This window comes from Scomber scombrus, chromosome 3 (genome assembly GCF_963691925.1).
Source record: "Scomber scombrus chromosome 3, fScoSco1.1, whole genome shotgun sequence".
NCBI lineage: Eukaryota > Metazoa > Chordata > Actinopteri > Scombriformes > Scombridae > Scomber > Scomber scombrus.
Window position 1 is genome coordinate 28,744,439 of NC_084972.1, and position 21,672 is coordinate 28,766,110.

General features: G+C 37.4%; 1 protein-coding gene across 1 annotated transcript; it reads right to left on the reverse strand.

Moving 5' to 3' along the window:
- Nucleotides 1-440: 440 nt before the first annotated feature.
- ippk (inositol 1,3,4,5,6-pentakisphosphate 2-kinase) lies at nucleotides 441-21,197 on the reverse strand. Its single transcript, XM_062416021.1, has 14 exons — nucleotides 20,997-21,197; nucleotides 15,512-15,571; nucleotides 12,197-12,292; nucleotides 10,143-10,209; nucleotides 8,051-8,169; nucleotides 7,116-7,205; nucleotides 6,744-6,802; nucleotides 5,660-5,732; nucleotides 4,588-4,740; nucleotides 4,047-4,161; nucleotides 2,969-3,104; nucleotides 2,781-2,883; nucleotides 2,379-2,470; nucleotides 441-1,761 (listed from the first exon to the last, which is right to left on the reverse strand). Exons 1-14 carry the CDS (start codon nucleotides 21,075-21,077, stop codon nucleotides 1,536-1,538), a joined length of 1,470 nt encoding a protein of 489 aa, XP_062272005.1. The 5' UTR covers nucleotides 21,078-21,197; the 3' UTR covers nucleotides 441-1,535.
- Nucleotides 21,198-21,672: the final 475 nt, after the last annotated feature.

A 21,672-nucleotide genomic window follows, 5' to 3' on the forward strand; every position in this document is an offset into this window, starting at 1 on the left:
CTTTAAAGGGTCAGTTCAACCAAAATATCATATATATACACACAGTATTAGATACACCTGCATATTTGCAACGGCTCTGCTATAAATGTTACATTTAAAGAGCTTTTAATGACACTGTCAGCACAGTATTAAATTAAATGGTTTATTATTATATTATATTTAAATGTCTCTAAATATCCTTCACTATAATATATATATAAAACCTCTCAATTATGAGATTTGTGAAAGGTTTTATAACAGAGCTGATGCATTAGATTGTAAAAGTGTACCTAATAAGGTGATGTCTGTGCAGGCAGAAAGGTTTGGAGATATCTTTATCTTTATATCTGTGAGAAATGAGCCCCAAAATAATAATATAATTTAGTTTTTGTGAGGAAAAGAAAGACTTTAATGAAAACATTTCCTCTGAAAACACGGAGTATTCTTTTTTTAATTATTAATACTAAGTTAATTTAGGTGAACTGACCCCTTAACGACACTTAAAACTCCTCCCTGATGAATGAGAAATAAAGTCACACACACGTTTGACCTTTGACATCTGAACACAAACGCCTGACGAGGCCGTTTGGAACGGTCGACTCGTGAACAAACAGGAGGGAGGTCCAAAAAAATAAAGAAAAGGAAAACAAAAACAAAAGCAGGGAGGTAAAATGTTCCTCGCAGACATTTCGGACCTGGTGATTCTGGTTCCGGTTCTCCGTCTGGTTCTCGTCACTGCGTATCGTTTCTGAGTCTTCGGCAGAGAACCGAAACTTCGCTCCAGATTCAAAACGTCTGCTCGGAAACCCGGACATCAAATCAATCAGCCTCCTCCATCCAGACTCACGCAGACCAATCAGATCAGCCTCCTTCTGCGGCTGTAGCTATGGTAACCACTGCTCCTGTTACCATGGTGACGCCTCAGAGGACACAGACACAACCTGGACATTCTGGCTCACCCCATCTACATTCAGGGAACCACAAACACAACCTGCTTTACTCGCCAACACCTCCGCTCTCCTGTCTTTTTCTTTCATTTCTTTTCCTCATCGGCGCTTCGCTGTCGGCAGGCGTTGCCACGGAGAACGAGAATGGGTGAGAGTTCGTTGCCAAGACAACCACGGCGATCCTGTCAGGAAGTGAATCCAAACTCTGGCCGCCTGGTGAAGCTTTAACTGCCAGTTTTTGTCTAATAAATACGAGTCATGACGGAGCGGAGCGTAAACGACGGGATTCACCTCCTGACTGGAGCGGGATGTCGGGTTGCCTTGACGACACAAAAGCTCTAGAATCAGTAACAGACACATCTGGAAGCCGGGTTAACGTCCCGACGGTGATTTAGTGAGGACTTCCTGGAGATTTTATTCTTGCCGAGCAGCAGCCAGAGCCGACGGAGAAGAAAAGTGCTGCAGTGACGTCTCTGATTGACATCTCTGAAATGATTCTAGACCTCCGACGTCAACGCAGCGTCTCTCCTCTCCGTTTGTAGCATCAGCATGGCGTCAGTTAATGCTCTTCTCCAGGAATTCGGGATCGCCCCGGCTCTAACTGGGCGTTCACACAGGGTGGAAGAGCAGCGTGCAGTCCTCTCTGCCTGGGAGCGGCGGTAGAGAGCCATTTGGCAAGGCACCGCCGGTCCTCAGGTAGCAGGAGACGATCTTCTGGTCCAGGCGCAGCTGACGGGGGATGCTGTCGAATGGCTTCGGGTCCAGATCCAAGATGGAGACGGAGCAGGAGAACGCAGGAGGTCTCGGGGAGAGGAAGTCCCTGAACCGCCTCTGACTGGAGACACAAGAAGAAGAGGATTAGTGAACAAGAAGGAGTCAGACGTCCCAGTTTAAACATGTTGAGCTGACGTATGGCGCCACCCAGTGGACTAAGTAGGAACTACACACTTAAAAATAAACCCAGTACAGACTGTTCTCACCAAACTGTTAATCCCAGTGATCGGGGACCTCTGAAACTTCGACTCATCATGGACCAGTGTACACTAACAGTTACATTTTCTGTGTAACCTTTTTTTTTACCACTTGTAAGACTGTGGAGTTTTTCAGACTGGGATCTTATTTTGTTAGTATCACATGAGGGAACAAACATGTGACACGACACGCAGCTGATCAACAGAGAGAATAACTACGAAGCAAACGTGGATGTTAACAATGTTTGTGAGGAATTCTTCCAAAAATCAACCCTACAAGTATATTGACATGAAATGTATTCAACAAGTTCAAAATCCATTTTGGTAATAAAAAACTGAATGTTAACATCAGTTTAGTTAGTTGTAATCAGCTCAGGGAATCTCATCATCTTCATTCATTCAACTTCAGACTGAAAATTGACATGAAACCGAGTTTTTTTGGCTTCTTGTTCTGTTACTGAGACTGCAGTATCAAACTTACCCGTCATCATCCTCCTCTTCCTCACCGCTGGGCACCAGGGCGACCATGATGGAGCAGTCCTTAGCTGTCATGGCGGCGCGGTACTGATGGACCTGACGTCAAAACACACAGCAGTTAGTCTTTAGGTTTTATTATTATTATTCTTTATTTTTACTGTCCACTTTGATCTCATCTTATCTTACATTTATTAACCTAATTTTTGGAACTTAAACCACATTTAACATAAATATCCAACATCGTAAAAGAATATAAATAAGAGAAAATCACAAAAGGCAGAATATGGCTCCTTTAACTGGAGTTAAAATGCTCAAACAGACACTGAGGGAGAAACCTGAACTATCAAAGAGCCTGACTTAGTGTGACTGTAACTGGGATCACTGGGAGAGCTTTAACCAGTCCCACCTTGCTGACAGCATACTCCACAGAGCCGTCGTCCTCCGTCGGACATTTCTGCAGCTTTTCCAGGAAGCCCTCGTTGTACGGACCCTCGATCTGCAGACGAGTTCTGAAAAAAGACAGCGAGAGACATCAGAGCCGGTCGATGATGAACGAGGTTAACGGACACAGAGACACAGATTCAGAAGTCTTACCTCTCTTTAGGGAAGTCCTGCAGGTGCTGCTCCACTCGGCGGTACAGAGGATGAAGACCTTCGATGTCCAGAGTGTCCAACATCTGAGTCTGAAGGATCCTGAACAGAACGCTGTCGCTGGGTAAACCCTGAGAGCCTGAAAACACACACACAAAGAAACAAAAAAACACACACACACAGATATACAGATACAAAGATACACACACACAAAAAGATACACGAATACACAAAAACACACACACAGAGACACACAGACACACAGAAATACACACAGAGGCACGCACACAAAAGCACACACAGACACACACACAGATAGGTGAGGTTATCGTTCTGCTTAATAAAACTTCTACTTTAAATATTTAAATTAGGAATCATGTTTAACATCTCGTTCAGTATTTAAAAGAAGCACCAACGTGTGTGTGTGTGTCAGGTTAATATCAGTTTCATAACCAGATTCAGACATTGTGAGAGACGTGTTTGCGCTGAAAAGAAAAACGCTTCTTTCAAACCACAAACACTTCAGAAGGAGGCAGCAGCTGCAGATCTGCTCGAATGATTAGTCTCAGTTTCAAAATAAATCAACAGCGTGAAAACTACACGGTGATCATCGACCTGCTGTAACTGTAACTGTAACACAAACACACACACACACCAGCTCTGAATGCTGCGGAGGAGTTATCAGTTTTTAATCAAAAAACTGAAACACATCATGAAGGTTTGATTTGTGGAGTCATTTTAAGGTTATGTGTGGGGGGCTTTGGGTAAAAAAAATAAAGGATTTTGTTTGTTTGTACATGTTGAATTATTTGAATGAGTGTGTCTCTGTGTGTGTGACTGCATGTCTGTGACTGTGTGTCTGTCTGTCTCTGTGTCCGTCTGTGTGTGTATGTGTGCCTGTCTGTGTATGTCTCTGTGTGTTTGTATGTGTGTGTATATATAAAGATGACGACAAAGAAAAGGAAACAGGAAAAAAGAAAAAGAAAATCTTAAAGGAAAAAACGATCAACTTAAAACCCTGATCTGGACCATCCCTGTTTCACTTAGACAGACATAAATAAAAACCGGTGTGCGTTCTCACCGTGGCGAATCCTCTCCCTATTGAACAGACTCGCTTCACAGAAGCTCCGCCCTTCTCCTCGTCTGTCCGTCACCCCTCCTCCACCGCCGCCACTCAGCAGAGCGTTTACCAAAACCTGCAGGAGGACGGTCTCAATGATTTCTGACATCATGTTTTTATTGTGTTTCAAATAAAAGTAAACTGAAAACGCTTTGGAGTATAAATATATGTGTTTATAAATGAAAATCTACGGCTGCAGCTTTGATACAGTATGTGTTATAAATGGTTATTATTTTGTTGTTTGTCTACAGTTTGCTGTCATTTCTACTTTGTTATTTTTCACTACATATATTTTTATATTTATATTTTTGTTATTTTAACATAACATAAAATAAACTCTGTTCTCTAAGCAGCTTTTTTATTTCAGCTGATTTTACTCTTAACTTCAATATGAGCAGAATCTGATCGTCTGGTGACTCTTAATGTAAAAAAGTTTGTTAACTCTGCTCACATTCACAGAGACGTGTATTTATAAACCTGAGTGGCGTCAGTGTGGTTTTACCTGGATGAAGTCGTTCAGCACGGCTTTGCTAGTCATGTGACAGTTGATTCGGTTGTTCCCGTACATGAAGTACGGTCTGAGATGATGCAGCAGAGAGTTCAGGTCCAACGAGTCGTCGCTGCCCTCCTTACTGCTGTATATACACTGACCGCCCTGAGAGAGAGACACACACACACACACAGGTTTTAATATGGCAGCTCCATGTCAGCATCATCATAATGAGATAAAAATTAAATCATTCCCAAATTACAAGAATCTAATGTTGAATTTCGGATGTTTTTATGGATTTGAAGGTGAATTTATCAGGATAAATTCAGTTTGGGCTCCAGATAAAAAAGAACAACAACTTTAGACACCTCCAGGTTAAGGTGCTTTCAGACTGAGACAATGATCATGTAACTTTACTGTTTGTCACATTGTGAGACACTTATAATAAAATCTTGGTCACAAGTGTATGTCCGACTGCTCGACGCCTGAAGGAAGAATTTGAAGTTCTCAGATTAAACTCTGAATGTGCCGAATCACAGCACTGAGTGAAAATAGGACAAAAACAAAAGAAAGCAGAGACGTCATCGGCTCACATCGTCCATCTGCGCTGCTCGTCACACCAACTTATTTTTATTTTCACTTCTATTGTTTCAGTTTTTGTGTGACATGGAGAAGAAAGTGTTTTCTCCTTAAACTTCACCAAAAAAAAAAGAACTGCATGACGTCAAGTGCATATATGTGTCATTTTATGTCGTGTACTGATTGGCTGGTTTGAAGATTGAAGACGTGAGTCGTAGGAGCATCACATTTGGTCTTAAAGTTTTGGCACCATCAGAATTATTTTGGCTCTTCCGTCTCCAAGAAGATGGGAGTCGGTGGACAAGTCTCACAGTGCAAACCGGGACATTTTGGATTGACTTACAAATATTTCACCACATTTCTCTCAAGATTTTCTACTTTCATCTTAAACAGCTCAAACAGTGGCACAGTGTGACAAGGCCTTTAGACTTTTCATCTGTACTGAAGTCAGATGTTATGACACATTAAACGCTGCAGGAGAAGAAAATGTGAGTTTGTGTCTCACCTTGAAGATTTTGAAGTTGTTCTGAGGTTCTTCTATCAGGTGTCTGATGGCAAAGTGCATTCTCTGTCTGTTCCTGAACAACGAGAGAAACCAGAGGTCATGAAACAGCAGAAACACATTTTACTAAACGCTGCAGTCATAAAATATGTAAAATAAAGATTTAATCCTCCTCAGAGTGTGATGAATACCTGTCAGTGTTCACGAGGAAGCTGCAGGACTTTTACACACTTGAGTTTCCAGTTTTTATACAAACAGCCTGCAGTGAATCCTCTGACTATAACGACACTGCAGCCTCTAAAACGTGAACAAACTGAATTACACTGAAAGATGTTTTCTAATGTTTCATCATCTTTCACAAACTAGAAGAGTTCACACAGAAAAGTGCAAATCTCCGTCAGAAATGTCTCACTTACAGTCAAGATGGCTTTGAAGATGAAGAATAGCAGCGCTTTATCATATCGGAGAAGCTTGAACCATCACGTTTGGCTTTTTTAATTGAAAAACGACTTTTAAAAATTAACCAATTCTTCTGTCTTTTTATCTTTCAGTCCAACGTTTTGGAAATTTGATGTTTTATGTTGTTTTTATCTATTTTAACCGTTTTTACTCTTTTAATAAACCATTGTCTTATTTTACTTATTTATTCAATTATTTTATTTAATTACATTTTACTTATTTTAATTCTCGCGTGTATTTGTGCATTTTAACCCCTAACCCTAACCCAATTTTTGTCTTTTAATTTGTTTTTTTATTCCTTTTCTTTATGTTTTCACTTGTCCTGTCTCATTATCAGCTTGTCAACCAACTAACTATAAAGCACTTTGAACTACATTAACCTGTATGAAAGGTGAAAGGTAAATAAATTCAGACTGATTGATTGAATTACTATAATAGTTACCAATTAATTATTATTAATGTGTGTTATTGTCATGAGTTGGTTGCAGTTTTCACATTTAAAAGGATCATTTTTACCATTTTATTTTAACATAAAGTTTATAAGATATTCCTTTATCAGTCCCACGGTGGGGAAGTTTATGTCCGTCTTTATAACGGATGGTAACCGTATTATCTGCAGTAATCTCACCCTGAGAACAGATCGAGAGGACAGTACAGACTGCGTCTCTTCCACTTCCCGTTGGCCACCTACAGAAAGAGAGGAGGAGACAAATACTGTTTAATACTGTAGTTTATTTTAATTGAATGCACATAAAAGAAAAAGACAAATACATAATACAGGAAATATACATAAAACATGAAGAATATTAAAATTAGGAGAAGGGAAATGTGCCAATAAAACCATAAAGGCTTGTCGGGTTGCTCTCCTAATGTGAGACATACAATATAAAAACTAAACAGTAAAGAAATATGGATAAACTGAGGTGTTATAAGTGTAATAAGGAAGGTGATTCGTACTGTAGCTGCACTGTAAATGTGTGTGTTCAGTGGTTGGCGTTACCTTGTAGTGTTGGTGCATGCAGAAGCGGCACATTTTGGTTTTGATGTCTTTGCTGACGTGTTTTGAGGACGGCAGGAAGCCACATTTCGGCTGAAAAACAACACACACAAAAAAACAGCAGCTGAGTAACACACACACAGATACACACAAACTTACACAGATACACACTTACAGTCACACCCATACGATTCATCCTTCAGTTCATTTTTCTTGGGCGACACTGATGTGATTCATGTGCCGTCATTCGTAAAACTCGTCGCTTCTCACGAGGGAGAAATTTAATTTTAAAACAAGTAAAAGATATAAAGTTTAATTACGGAGATTAAACTAAAAACAGACTGACTCAAATTAAATCAACCGGCAACACTTTCAGTGTCTTTTTAGCATTTATTTAGTATTTTACACACTATAATGTAGTTGTAAGGAGAGATAAGCACAATTTAACAGTTTATTAATTATAAATATTAATAAAACGTCTCTTATTAAAGATGTTTTATATCATTAAGTTTTTTTTTTACTATAGTATCATTCATTATCTTTCATTATTTTCTGATTGGTTTTTTTGTGGTGGTTAAACTTTCTAAAGCCCAAATAAACACACTCACACATCCGCACACCTGCACGCTGTTTAACTGGGGGGCTAAAAATACCCTCACTACCCTCACAGGTCGACACCCAGAAACAACTAAATAATAAGAGAATACAGACGGAGGGTTGATGAAAACACTACCGCACACTTCTACTGGAGCATAAGTATTTTGAATGTTTATTGATATTTGCATAATGTTTATTTATTTGCAATCATCTGTTAATCTCAGTAATCTTCTGTACTGATTTGGTAATATAGATTTCTGATCTGTAATGTTAATCTGTAGGTGTGTGTAGGTGTGTGTGTGTGTGTGTGTGTGTGTGTGTGTGTGTGTGTGTGTGTGTACCTTGATCTCGATGCAGAGCGGAGGAGTGTGTGTAGGCTGATGGAGGGCTGGAGATGTCAGGTTGGGCAGACAGAGAGCACAGCCGCTGTAGATGTCCATCACTTTATCGCAGCGCCACACTGAAACACACAAAAAAAGAAACATTTTCAGTGGGTAAAATTAAATTAAACACTTTAATATTTTTTTTTTTTTAAAGATGGTCAGGTTTCCGTCTGTATATATATTGATTATTGGTAATAATCTCCACCTCTTTTTGACAGACTGAGCCTTCATGAGGTTTTATTGCCGGTCAGATTGAAGAATGATTAAATATATTTCTTTTTTTCTATTTTCTTACAACGACATATTTGGTCATTTTTGGTATTTTTGGTATTTTTTGTGTGTATCTGTTTGTGTGTTTGTAAACTTGCTTATGAAAGTATACAAAAAGTAATTCAGGAAACATGAGCAGCATATGAAGTGTGAAGTTCACACTTCATATGCTGCTCATGTTTCCTGAATTCTGCAACGTACAAAAAAAAAAAAGAAGAAGAAGAAACGCTGCCCGCACGCTGTCCTCACTTACTCAATAAAGATCTTTATTGAGTAAGCGTCTCTCCTCCTTCTTCTTTTTGGTAAGCGGCTGATTCACCAACGCAAAGATGCCTCACGACTTTTTTTGTTGAGACTCCCTGATCACGTGTTCTCGGGTTTGCAGGAGAAAAAGTTTAAAAGTGTCTTTTTTATTAAAGTTAAATTATTATTTTAATGGCGTCAGTGTTGCTGGAGTCACATGACGGCTTCCTGCTATCCTGGACTGTCGCGTTTCGATTCAAAATGTTATATTTTTTAATTACATTAAGATGTAATAGTGTGGTTAAAGCGAATGCCATATACGCAGCCGACCCCGGTTCAAATCCCGATCGGAGGTCCTTTGCTGCATGTCACACCCCCCTCTCTCTCTCATGTTTCCTGTTGGTCTACTGCTTAATAACGGCGTCTATGCTAACAAAATATTTAACAAAAAAAAAAAATCAGCCGGAATAAAAAATTAACTCCGATTACAGAAAGTCAGAAGAGAGAATAAGGCTTAAAAGAAGTCTGAAGGATATGATTTGTAGACCAAGACGTAACTGTGTTATAAATATTCATCTTTATTCTTGGAAATACAAACTTCCTCAAAATAAAGTAAAATATGTCGTACATTATGTGAGATATAACATGTTAAGTAGTGAGCTTCAGAGGTGCTAACAGGGCTATTTTCACACTTTCAGACAGATCGGTTTCTTCTGCTTTTAATCCTTAAATACTAAGATAAGCAGCTGCTGGTGTCAGCTTCCTATTTTCCTTTTTCAGTCTTAACCCTCACAAACTGTTCAGTCAAATTGGACCCATTTTGACATTTGAGAGCAGTAACAACACCTTAAATACCGTTTTCTTTTAGACTTAAATTTATTTGACGACTTCTCCTATTGTGACCCAGAATATACAAAAAAATGGAAATATTTCAACTTCTTATGAAGATTTGTATGCAGCTGATTCACATTTTGGTTGAGTGTTTTCAACCATATTTAATTAAAACATCCATAAATTACTGTTGGCATTCTTCACATTCTTCCCCTGTTCTATGTAACATAGGTGTGATAATAAATGTTTGATTATCTATAAAACAAAAAGCATTCAAACTAGGGCTGGGCAATAAATTGATATTATATAGATATTGTGATATTTTATAGATATCGTCTTAGATTTTGAATATCTTAATATCATGATGTTAAATAAGTGTCTTTCCCCGCTTTTAAAGGCTGCATTACAGTAAAAATGTAATTTTCTGAGCTTAACAGACTGTTCTATTATCTGCCTTTATCCACTTAGTCATTATATCCACATTACTGATGATTATTTATCAAAAATCTCAATGCGTCAATATTTTGTGAAAGCATAGATAGTCATCTCTACAATATTGTCAAAATATCGATATCGAGGTATTTGGTCAATAGTATTGTGATTTTGTCAATCTTCTAACGCAAATAAAAGCAGATTTCCCTTAAAAATGTCTAACTACTCCTTTAACAGACACTTCCCACATTAATGATTAACGTTTCCGTCTTACCGGGTCTTTGATGTTGAACTTTGATTGACAGCTGTCGCACGAACTCCAGCGGCAGTTTGACCACTTCCTGTAGAGAAAAAAATGAAGTTGGTGGTTTTAGTCCAGTTTATGAGCAGAAGACGTTCCTATTTCAGGCTCTTAGTTTAGTATGAGACTGCTGCTGTGCTCATTCATTCATTCATTCATTATGTGAGTTATACTGAGCAGAATTAACCATCAGCTTCAATAACTTAACATTTCTCTGCTGTATATTGTTAATAATGATCATAATTTAATCATAATCATCATTTAAAACCAAATATAAAACTACAATAATTGAGTCTTTTTGGTCTACTTTAGTTTTTATACCTCAGATGACATGAAAGGAGCGAGCTGTGACTTTCTGACTGTGCTCTAAATGTTAGTGGGACAGATGAATTCATTGTTAAAATGAGCCTCCAGCTTAAAAAAAAATAGAAAATAAAAATCTAAAATTAGACACCATCTGACCTTCAGCATGTTGTTCATGTGCTTAAAAAAACCTCCTGACTCCAACACTTTGTTCACTGTGTTTGTTCAACTTTTTTGTGTCCAGTTTTTCAAATATTCAAATAAAAAGAGGCACATCTAACTAATTATAGCCATTTTAGAAAAGTGCATCTACATTTTTTTAGACAGTGGAGGTAAAATTACTCTCACACCAGTTTTACTTCATACTGATACTGATTAATCTTTGACTGATGCTCCAAAAATCTTTAAACTCAGAGTCCTGATCCATTGTTTTTATCTGAGACTGAACGCAGCTGGTGGAAGTAAACACAGTAATACACTCATGAACAAGTCATCTTCTCCTTCTTTTCCTTCTTCTCTTTTTTGGTTATCTGAAATAGTTTCTACAGTTATAGTGGAAAACATTTCCAGGATGTTTCTGGAATAAAAAAACTCCGCCTGGAAAACACTGAATGAGTCGTTCAGACAGAAGAAATTGAGGAGCAGAAGCCGATCAGAAGAGTTAATGTGTTGCATTTTTTGCTTATTTATTTGAAATATTGGCCTTTTTCCTGATTTCTTTGGCAGTATTAATTAGGGCTTTTTGTACTCCTGTTTCATCTGTCTTACTCTATTTTAGTATAATTTTATTTCCAATTAAACTTTATATATGTTTTTATTTTGCCACGTGAAATCAGCTGGAATTTAAAAAAAAACTCAGATTACAGAAAGTAAGAAGAGCGAATGAAGCTTAAATCCACCGACCCTCATAACCCAGCTTATAAACATGAAGAGCGGGTAAAAGAAGAGCTCTATTTTAGCTTAATTTTATTTCCAATTTCAACACTTTTGATCGTGTTTAAATGTCTTTTTTTATTTTTCCATGTGCTGCTTTTATATTCTGTCTTGATGCATTTTATGTTTTGTGTAAACCTTTGGTTGCCTCGTTGTTGAAATGTGCTCTACAAATAAATTTGCCTTGATATGATTTATGAAAAGGGTTGTTTTTTAAATATATAGGCCTTTTTTATATTAATATAGGGCTGAAATATTCTGAAAAAACATCTAATTGCGATTGTTTTGACTGATATTGCAATATGATTTGTGATATTAGATTAGAGGGAATGATCATTCAAAGTCATAATTCTCATTTTAATTGAAAAACTATAGAAAAAAACTATTATGGTTTGATTTCTGTGAGGATCTCTAACAATTTAATATGTTTTCTCTGGTCTGAAGAATATGATGAATAGACCAGGACGAGAATTTTTCGATAAAATTGGTATTTTGAGATATTTTTTTGCCTTAATAGCGATTTCAATAAAATGTTGATTAATTGTTCAGCTCTAATATTACTGAATAATGTCCGTTACACCAGACTTGACTTGAGTTTGTCATTAATTAAAGTGTAATTAGTCTCTGGTGTTTGTTATTTGTCTTATTAGTTTCATCTTAATGTTTTCTAAGATAAAACTAAGAATAAAGAATATTCAATGCAGATGATAAAGTTTATAATAAATATAAATGATGAAGTTTAAAGATGTTAAAATGAATCTCATGTTGGATGACGGTAAACGGTGTCGTACCCCGCTGTGGATGAACTTCTCTCCCAGCAGGCTGCTCATCACGTTGGAGCTGAAGTCGACAATGTTCTGGATCTGCCTAAAGGCCTGTTCGGCGGTCTGGAGGAAGGACACACACACGGACACGCACACAAATACACAAACACACACGGACACAAACACGCACAGAGGGAGAGAGTTAATACAAACAATACAAACACAAACAGGTTAAACAGGCCACATCCTGTTCGAGGAAACAACAATAGAAACGACTCTGAGGTGGACACAGAGGTTAGGGTTGTTGTTAAGTCTCCCTGTCTTGCTGACATTAATAAAACAAAATAAAACAACATGTAATGAAATAAACTTGCACAAAATTAAAATAAAATAAACTTGAGGTTTCTAATCAGCCTCCAACATGAACGAGACGATGTTTTTAACGATGAACTCGAGAAGAGTTTGTGTTATAAATGTTTTAGAGACACTGGCCTGTTTTCCTGCTTTGTCAACAATATTTCTTATTAATTAATACGTTAAAAAAAAACACCTTATAATCAGCTTTGAAAACATAATTCAGCAGCTGTCTGTCACAGTATTAAAAAATCAATTCATTTACTGACTGATATCAGCTGATGAGCAGCTCTGAGTAAAACTGACTCAACATGTTGATCAGGATTGTGTCGTCAGGTGTGTAATATAACGAGCTTTTAATTAAATTAATCCTGCTGCTGCTGCTGAGCCGTTGAATAAAAGTCTACTCTGCAGATATTTTGAAACACGACTTAAACTTCTTCCGCAGTTTATTTGGCGTCTGTCAGCTCTCGGTCAGGCATCAGCAGGCCTGACAGACATCATGTCGGGATGATGGACACTTCTCCTCCTCTCCACTCAAACATCAAACACATCACATCGACCTGCTGACGGACTATAAAACCAGTTTCACCAGACTCAGTGTGTGTTCAGTCACAGTCTTTTGGTTTTAGGGCTATTTACTTTTTATTTGGTTTTGTAAAGATTGTTTAGTTAAATTAAGCCAAGGAGACTTAAAATAAACATGTTGTTAACTTTGATGATTAAACAAACGTTGAATTATTTAGTTTATGTCCATCTGCAACCTGAAGGTATTTAACTTCCTCTGTTAGGTCGTGTTAACAGACCTACGGGTCGCTTTTCAGGCTTAAGCCACGATTTCTTATAAGTGTATGTATGACAGTCAGTGTAAGTCTGGGTATCGTTTAAAAAAATTACTTTTACTAATTAATTTCGATTACCGATACCCAGCACTAGTCAGTGGTCAGTCGGCTTAAAGGATACAGAGATGATAATAGTTTTCAGTTTCTGGAGAGTCGTTCATGCACCGACGACACTGAGCATGCAAAAAACTTCACATGTGGCTTGTTGTGTTACATATATCAACCTCTTGACTACGGCTGGGCAATAAATCGATATTATCGTACCGACGCAACTTTAACGTTACTTTTTTCATTGAAAAGTGTGGTGCGTCTTATACACCAGTGTGTCCTATATAACAGTAAAATACAGAGAGAGGTTGGATCTGGATATGATCATAGGTGTGTAAAAGGCCATCCATACTCAGAATGATAACTAGAACTGTAAAGATAACGACGTGACACACTTATGAACTATAACGTCCTATAAACAGCGGTGTAAAGCCACGCTCCAGCTGTTTCAGCAGCTAATGAAAATAGACCTGTTACTGCTGTATGCAGTACAGAAAGCAGCTGACGTTGAAGCGCAATGAGTAAAAGCGCACAGATGAGCAGCGTTTGTTGTGCAAATACCTATTGATAGAGATATTTGGTCAAATATATTGTGATATTTGATTCTGCCCATATCACCCAGCCTTAAAATGTATTTTAATTTATTTACAGTGTAGTAAATACAGTAGGGCTGGGCGATATGGACAAAATCAAGTATCACCAAATACCTCTTTATCAATATTGCAACAATAATGTAGGTTTGACTGTTGGTGCTTTTTCACGAAATACTTACAATTACATTTTTGATTAATAATCATCAGTAATGCGGATGTAATGGCAAAGTGGGTAAAAGATAAATCATAGAGCAGCTAGAACAGTCTGGTTTATATCAAAAATGTAAGACGATATCCGGTCTCATATCACATTATCTATATAATACTGATATATTGCCCAGCCCTAAAATACAGCTTATCAATATAAATAGTAAACACATGTTGTTTTTGCTGGTAAAAACTGGAAACGGATTCACGCTCCAGTGAGTCTCCGGTAGCATCTGAACTCTCTGGAGACTGAAAACGTGAAGCGTGTTCGCAGATGCTTCTAAACAAACGACCATGAACAAACTCTTCCTGATGAATGAGTGTGTGACACAGCGCGGCTCTGAGGCTCAATCACGGCTTGTTTGTGTTTTTTTTTTTAGTTTTTGGTCAACAAAAAGGAGGATTAAGGCACACCCAATACTTGTAAATCTGATTAGTTCATTGTTGGTTTGGCTGCACATGACAAATATTAAAAATCACAGGTGTTATCTTTTAATAGGCTGTTCATCTTGTTTGTGTTATTATTAGAAGTGTTTATAAATCTAGTGTTTACTCTGCTGTGACGTTGCCCTTCTGGTCCAACAGGCAGATACTTCATGATTTCATTCTTGTACATTATGTTAACTCACACCAACACGTTTTTTAATCTAAAGCTGCACGGCTGAAACAAAAACACACGGCTAGATTGACTTTATCGTGACATGGCGGCTCCCTGGCTGATTCTGTCCACTGACAAGTCCAATAACGCTTTGGTCAGACCCCAAAACATTGACAAAGAAAAGAAAAGACAGACAGCGTGACCTCCAGTAATTCAGCTTTGTACAGAATGCAAGGAGAGAAAAAAGATGAATACGGAGCCGCAGAAAGCTGGACTATGAAAATAGTTTGGAAGTGAAAACTAGAAGTTTGTATGTTGTTGAAGTTTAGTTAGTACAGTCAGCAACAACATAAAATATTATTTATTCTACACTGTTAAAAACAAGCTCAAACTGACCTGCCAGACATAATATTAATAATAATCTTTATTTATGGAGTACTTGAACTCACATCCAAAGTGCTTCATTTCGACCAGCAAATTAAAACTAGCAGGTTATAAATTGCAAAAAAGAAAAGAAAACAAGAAAATCATAAAACAATTAAGATTAGGATTAAGATTGAGCACAGTGCAAACAGGTAATCAATAAAAATCTACAAGATTCGAGCAATGAGAGCGGTCGATAAAACTAATTAAAAGTGTCACTGGGGAAAAGGGTGATCAATAAAATGTATAAAATAAAAAAACAAAGACTCATATTTACCTGTGGTGGGTTTTCTGAGTCCTCTGCCGGATACTTGAGCAGACGTAAAACTCTGGAAAGCTGCAGGAAAGAAAAGAAGAGAAGAAAAAGCTCAGTGAGGATCTCAGACCTGCAGAAAATTTAATGCCACAGAGTGAATTCATGAACATCTACAGGACAGAGTCCTGATGTGGGTTTAAAGTGATTCAGTTTTCCCGTCGCAGTGCAGCAGGAGCAGAAAATCCACCCTGTAAAACTGTAGGAGGCTATAAATGCTAATACTGCACGTTTCATCACCTTTTTATGGTTTTCTCTTGCTTATGTAAAGCACGTTGTGACTTATATCTGTGAGAAGTAATACATTTTATCTACTTAACCCTCACAAACTGTTCGGGGTCAAATTTGATTGGTTCAAAAGTTTGTTATAAAGACTAATTAAGAAGAAGAAGCATTGTGACGGAGACTGTCTCAAAAACAATAAAAACACAATAAAGACGTCTTCTGTCAGCATTTATTTAGTTACAGAAAATCTATAAAGCAGAAAAGACGCTGACATGACCGACGTCCGGAGATTTTTATCTATGAATGTGTTCAGACTGCAAACCCACAACAAACTGGACTGCTCAGAGGACTCAGTGAACTACATCACGTGTTTTAAAAAACTGGTTACTGTGAAATATTTACATGCAACACATCAGTAATCAGATTCATCTCTTAATCTGAACCGTGGTCGGATTATTTCAGTGTAGAAGCTGTTTGTTTTAGGGTTGGGTTTGGCTGCAACAAGCAAATTAAAGTGAGTCAGAGTCAGATGAGGATGAGCAGCATCTCTGCCACAAACCACCAACAACAATAAACAATGCTCACATCCGTCCGTGCCACAGGTCCTCACCAATATATCTCTCAACACCCCCCTCCAAAGAAAAGAGAGAGAGAGAGAGGGAGAGAGAGCGAGCAGCAGTGGTGGAGGTTTGGGTCAAATAAATAACCATCAAACACTCAACAGATGATTTACTGTTGAGACAGATGCTCTTAGTTTCAGTTAATTTAATTTCCCTCGTCTACATAAAATGGCGACCTTTAAAAGATAAAATAAAACTATATCTACGAGACTTATATTAACAATAAAAACAACACAAAGCAGTGTGGTAACATTAAAGATAAGTAACAGCAAACAATATGCATTAAAAGTTACAAGATACTCTGATTCAAGCCTCTCAAATGTAATACAAAATTAAAATTAAATGTATTAAAATATTTTAAGATATCACTTTTAGGTTTTGGGAAACAGTGATTGACTTTTTTTTTTTTTACCATTTTCTTACATATCATCAAGTAATTCATCAATAAATGAATAAAAAAATAATCATTAGAAACCAGATTACTGCATAAATTCCACCAAATAACCAGGTTGCTGATGTGGACGTAAACAATAACGATGACGTTAACGTACAAATATTTACTAGCTCGTTGTCTCCACAGTTCAGTTTCTCCCCCTCAGGTGAGATTATGTAAGAAGGGCGTGTGACAGAGTTTAGAAACGTCTCAAAGAGAGATGAATGATGGAGCGAAACAAAGACACTTACATGTTTTAGATAAACATCTGTGCAGGTTCACATAACCACAGTTCAGTTGTACTTGATTATTATCAGTCCGAGCAGTAAAACTGCTGGAACCCAACTGTGTCTGTTAGGATTGTTGATATTACTGTTATCATATTATTAGTAGTAGTTACAGTATTTAAAATAGTTAAAGTAGTTATAGTAGTACAAATAGTAGTTAAAGCAGTAGTTATAGCAGGAGTTAAAGTAGTTATAGTAGTAGTAGTTACAGCAGTTATATTAGTAGTTATAGCAGTTATATTAGTAGTTAAAGCAGTAGTTAAAGTAGTTATAGTAGTAGAAATAGTAGTGGTAGTAGTAATAGTAGTAGGTATTACTATACGTTACGATTTTGGCCTGTACCTTTTGAAAGGTAAGTCTCACTAACAAACTGTAGTTTTCCTGGATTCAGAGCGTCCAGGCCCTTTTACACTAAGGAGAGCTTCCACCATCTTAACTCAATTTTTTTGCGCTGCTACTCCTACCAATTTTGAACAATCAACATCGCATTTAGCACATCTGGACCGAGCCGGGTAACAGTAGTTTTACTGAATTTTAATATTTCACACCATTTTGAAATTATACATTTTAAAACCTTTGTATTTAAGTTCGATTTGACATAAAAGCTCATAAATCAAACTTGGTTGAGTTATTGAAACCAAACTTGTTGAACGCTTGCCAGTGTCATTATCATTCATGTGAAAAAGCACTTTGACACGTCAGGTATTTAATTTACCGGATTATCCAAAAACAAACAATCCTGCCAAGTTATTTTAGTCATGAACATTTTCACAATTGATTTTCCAGACAGGAGATTTAATCCGTATCGCCTCGCCCTAAATGTCTGTCTGCACACAAATCACATTTAAATTGTTCTGTTTGGAGTAGAGCTGCTACGACGTCGACATTTTTCAAAGGTGATCTTATGTTTTACGGATAAAACAAATGGTCAAATAAAGAAAATAATATAATAATGAAAATAATAGTTAGTTGCAGCCTTAGTTTAGACAACATGTGATACACTTCTTTTTTGTGATAACAAAAAAAGGGAAGGTATCAAAAGGAGTACAGTTCTGCTATCAGGACTGAATCTCAGGTATCACATCAGCACCTGTGTCTAAAACATTCAATTAATGTCCATCAGTGTTAATAAAAACAACATAAAGGTGACTAAAGACACCGGTGAATGGTTTGACACAAAGTACATTGAAGCAACAGACTAAGAATAGAGACACCTTAAACACACCACCCGTCTCAACCTTTATTTTTCATCTTTTTTTCTGTTTTGGAATCTAATTTACATCCCTATGAACACTTTTGACTTTTTCCCATTTAAGTGTACAAACTGTGTCCACCACACGTTCTCCACCCTTTACTACCTATTATCTCAAAAATAACCACAGGGGGGAAACCCTGGAAAGAGACTTATTTCGGTTAATCGAGACAGGTGGTGAGTTTGTGTCTGTTGGGAAAAGGAAGTGTCTGTTTGCTTACGGCTTCAGAAACCAAAACACAGATTTATAGTTTGTGTACAAGAGGAGGAAATACTTTGAGTTTTTACTGATTACGTCTCAAATTACCACCACTGAAGTACACATTCTCTGTGTTGCGTTTTATTTATAGTATCAAGTGGGACTTACTTTGTATCTTATATTTTTACATTAGTGAAGTACTTTGAGCTACATTTCTTGTAATTTTAATACAACAGTGGTGCTTTGGGTAGTTATTCTAGTTTTTTGTCTAACATTTGATACTGTTTGGTTCCAAGTTATGTTTAAAGTTGATGCTCTAGTGTTAAAAACGTTTTAATCGCTATATACTATGAAGCATCTGAACTACACTTTAGTTTTAGATAACAGTAAGACTTAACAGACTTAATGTTTATCTATTGCAATGGTGAAAATTGGTAAATTAATACATAGGAAACACTGTAAAGGGTTCTGATTTTTTTTAAATTAGATTATAATAATCAAGCACATGCTGCAAAAAGGGGAACAACAGCAACCCAGCCCTAAAAAATGTATTTATAACGCTGGAAACCATGAAAATATCCCCAGAAAGCACTACTACTGTGATGTAATGCCCTCTTAACATTTCACACATTGCTCAATAACAACAACATGATCAGACCACTCCCGTGAATGACACACAGTCTGTCACACACACACTGAGTGGGTCTGTCAGTGAACACACCACCCTTTCCCAGCGTCTATCAGAACAGGTCTGACCGCACCAAACTGGTGTGGTTGGACTAGGGGCAGGGTTCCCACACATTTTTACCAATGAATTTTCATAACTTTTCCATAACTATTCCATAATATTTTACCCAATTTCCATGACTTTGAATTTAAGTAGTTTAACAAAGTATCCTCCCCCAGAACATTTAGAGTAGATGTAATTTCCCATATTCTGGAGCCTGCCTTATATCTGTTATCTTTGATATAAGAGCAGGTCATCCCTAATTCAAAGCTTTTCCAAAACATTAACCTAATTCCAAACCATTTCCAGGACTGGACATTTTTTCCAGGAATTTAATGACCGTGGGAACCCTGGGGGGAATTGCAACAGGGCCAATGCAGTGAGGCAGCAGCAGCCGAGAAAAGTGTTCCTAACGCTGGTTGACTTCCGTTACAGGTTCTCCTTCCTTCCAACATCAATTGCTCTTCTTAATAAACAACCTGCCAAATTTAAATCTTAATTGAATTATCTATATGTTAAATTGGAACTCTTGCACTTTATCCTTTTTAAAAACTTGGTCCCTGCCCTGTGGTTTATCGTATTATTGTACTTTTTCTCTTACTCAAGCTACTGGTTCTTAAGGGTGAGCTACCTTGTGCACAGTTAGTCTCAACTTTTTTTCTTTTTTTATTCTTGTATAAATCGGTTCCAGCACAAGTCATACATTTTACTGTTTTTACTCTGTTCCTTACTTATGCCTTATGTCACATGATCTTGTGTAATATCATTCAGTGCAATATGCTACACTTTGAAGCACTTTTTATGATTTTGTGTTGTTGTGTATGTTTTGTTTTTCTGTGCTTATTATGTATTTTTGTATATATGCAGCTGCACCTGGCACTTTTAGCCCAAGACACTAAGTCACTTTAATCTATGTGCAATATTTCTTATTAGGTTTAGTGCAATATCTGATTGAAAATCCAGAAACCATAGTATTGTGTAGACTGTCAATGTTCCTGTATGTCACTTATGTCATATGTAAGTTTAATGTGATTGTAGTGACTATACACTGTGGTCCAAGACAAATTACCTCCTTGAGGGCTAAATTAGCTCCCAGTTAGACGCCTTTTAGGAGTTGCTGCATTTTTTTAAAGCCTCAACATCCCCTTGACCCTCACTGGACATGCATATATATATCCTTTCCTAATCATTAGTGGTGTCCTAAGCTTTATCGATCATGTGTATCTATCTTTTATTCACATGTTAAAAATCTGAACTCTTAAGTTAGCCATTGGCCAACAAGCCGGTGTTACGTCGAAATCTGTCCCCCCTCAATTATGTTCCCCTCTTCTCCAAAAACCCCTAACAAATCATCTTCTAAGCTGCTTAATCCCATCTTAAATTTACCTCCACCCAACCCAAATTTAACCATAACACATAACCTAACTCCGAACGATGTGTTGCTATGAGAAACATGATTTTTAACAAGAGGGGGACATTTTTTAAGAGGGGAACAGAATTCGACATAACACCGGCTAAAGCTAAGCCACTTTTTTAAAACAAAAACACACATTTATAAAGATATTTACTACAAAGTTTCTACTGCCTAAAGTGTGTTAAATGTTATAAAAGTGTAAAGAGTGGTTTAAAGGAGGGGGGGGGGGGTCTTTGATTTTTTTTAAACTCCTCCAGCTTTTACTAGCTCCGTGTTAGCCTCGCTGACTCACCTGTACGTGTGACACCACCAGGCTCTTGTTTCCCTCTCCGTGATACTTCCAGTCGTTCTCGTCCATTTTGTCCAGTTCCATCACCCCGGCAACGACAACACCTTAGCAACGAGCTTCCCCCCGTCAACGGCCCAAAAAAAGAAGTTACACACAACGGGCACAACGGCAACATACAAGTACTCCGACGACGACTACGGCTGTTAGCAGTAATTCAGATAGTACAGGAGCCGACTGACTTACTGCTGCCGCTGCCCGGCCAAGTATGTTTACCTAGGACGGTGAAGTTACGACCCCTCCCTACTCTGCGTCTGATTGGTTGTCTTTGTCGGTTGGGTTTAGAATGAGGAGCGCAATTGGTTAGAGTTCGGGTAAAGAATGTCAGAGTAAGCCAATCAGAGACAGAGTAGGGCGGGGCCTGACTTCACCATCCTAGGACAAAAAAATAACCCCTGCCGCCCGGAATAAGTTAACTGACACAATACTTCGAAATAAAAGTCAATGAGCATAAAAAGTTTAAATAATAGTTTCTGAGAAAAAGTTTTAATATTTTTCAAAAAAATGGAAACGCAAAAGTGCAAAGTCTTTTATTCACTCTGCTATTAAGCTCTTAAACACAGACCCCACTTATTTTAGATGAATCTATTTTTTTTTTTTTTTTTTTTAGAGGATCTATTTA

What these genes read in the sequence shown, in the direction of transcription:
- ippk (XM_062416021.1), bottom strand. Translation starts at nt 21,077, where the DNA reads ATGGAACTGGACAAAATGGACGAGAACGACTGGAAGTATCACGGAGAG. An exon ending in ACAACTTCAAAATCTTCAAG is followed by an intron (nt 4,741 to 5,659) that starts GTGAGACACAAA and finishes TCTCTCTCTCAG; the next exon opens with GGCGGTCAGTGTATATACAG. An exon ending in TAGGGAGAGGATTCGCCACG is followed by an intron (nt 3,105 to 4,046) that starts GTGAGAACGCAC and finishes GTGTGTTTTCAG; the next exon opens with GCTCTCAGGGTTTACCCAGC.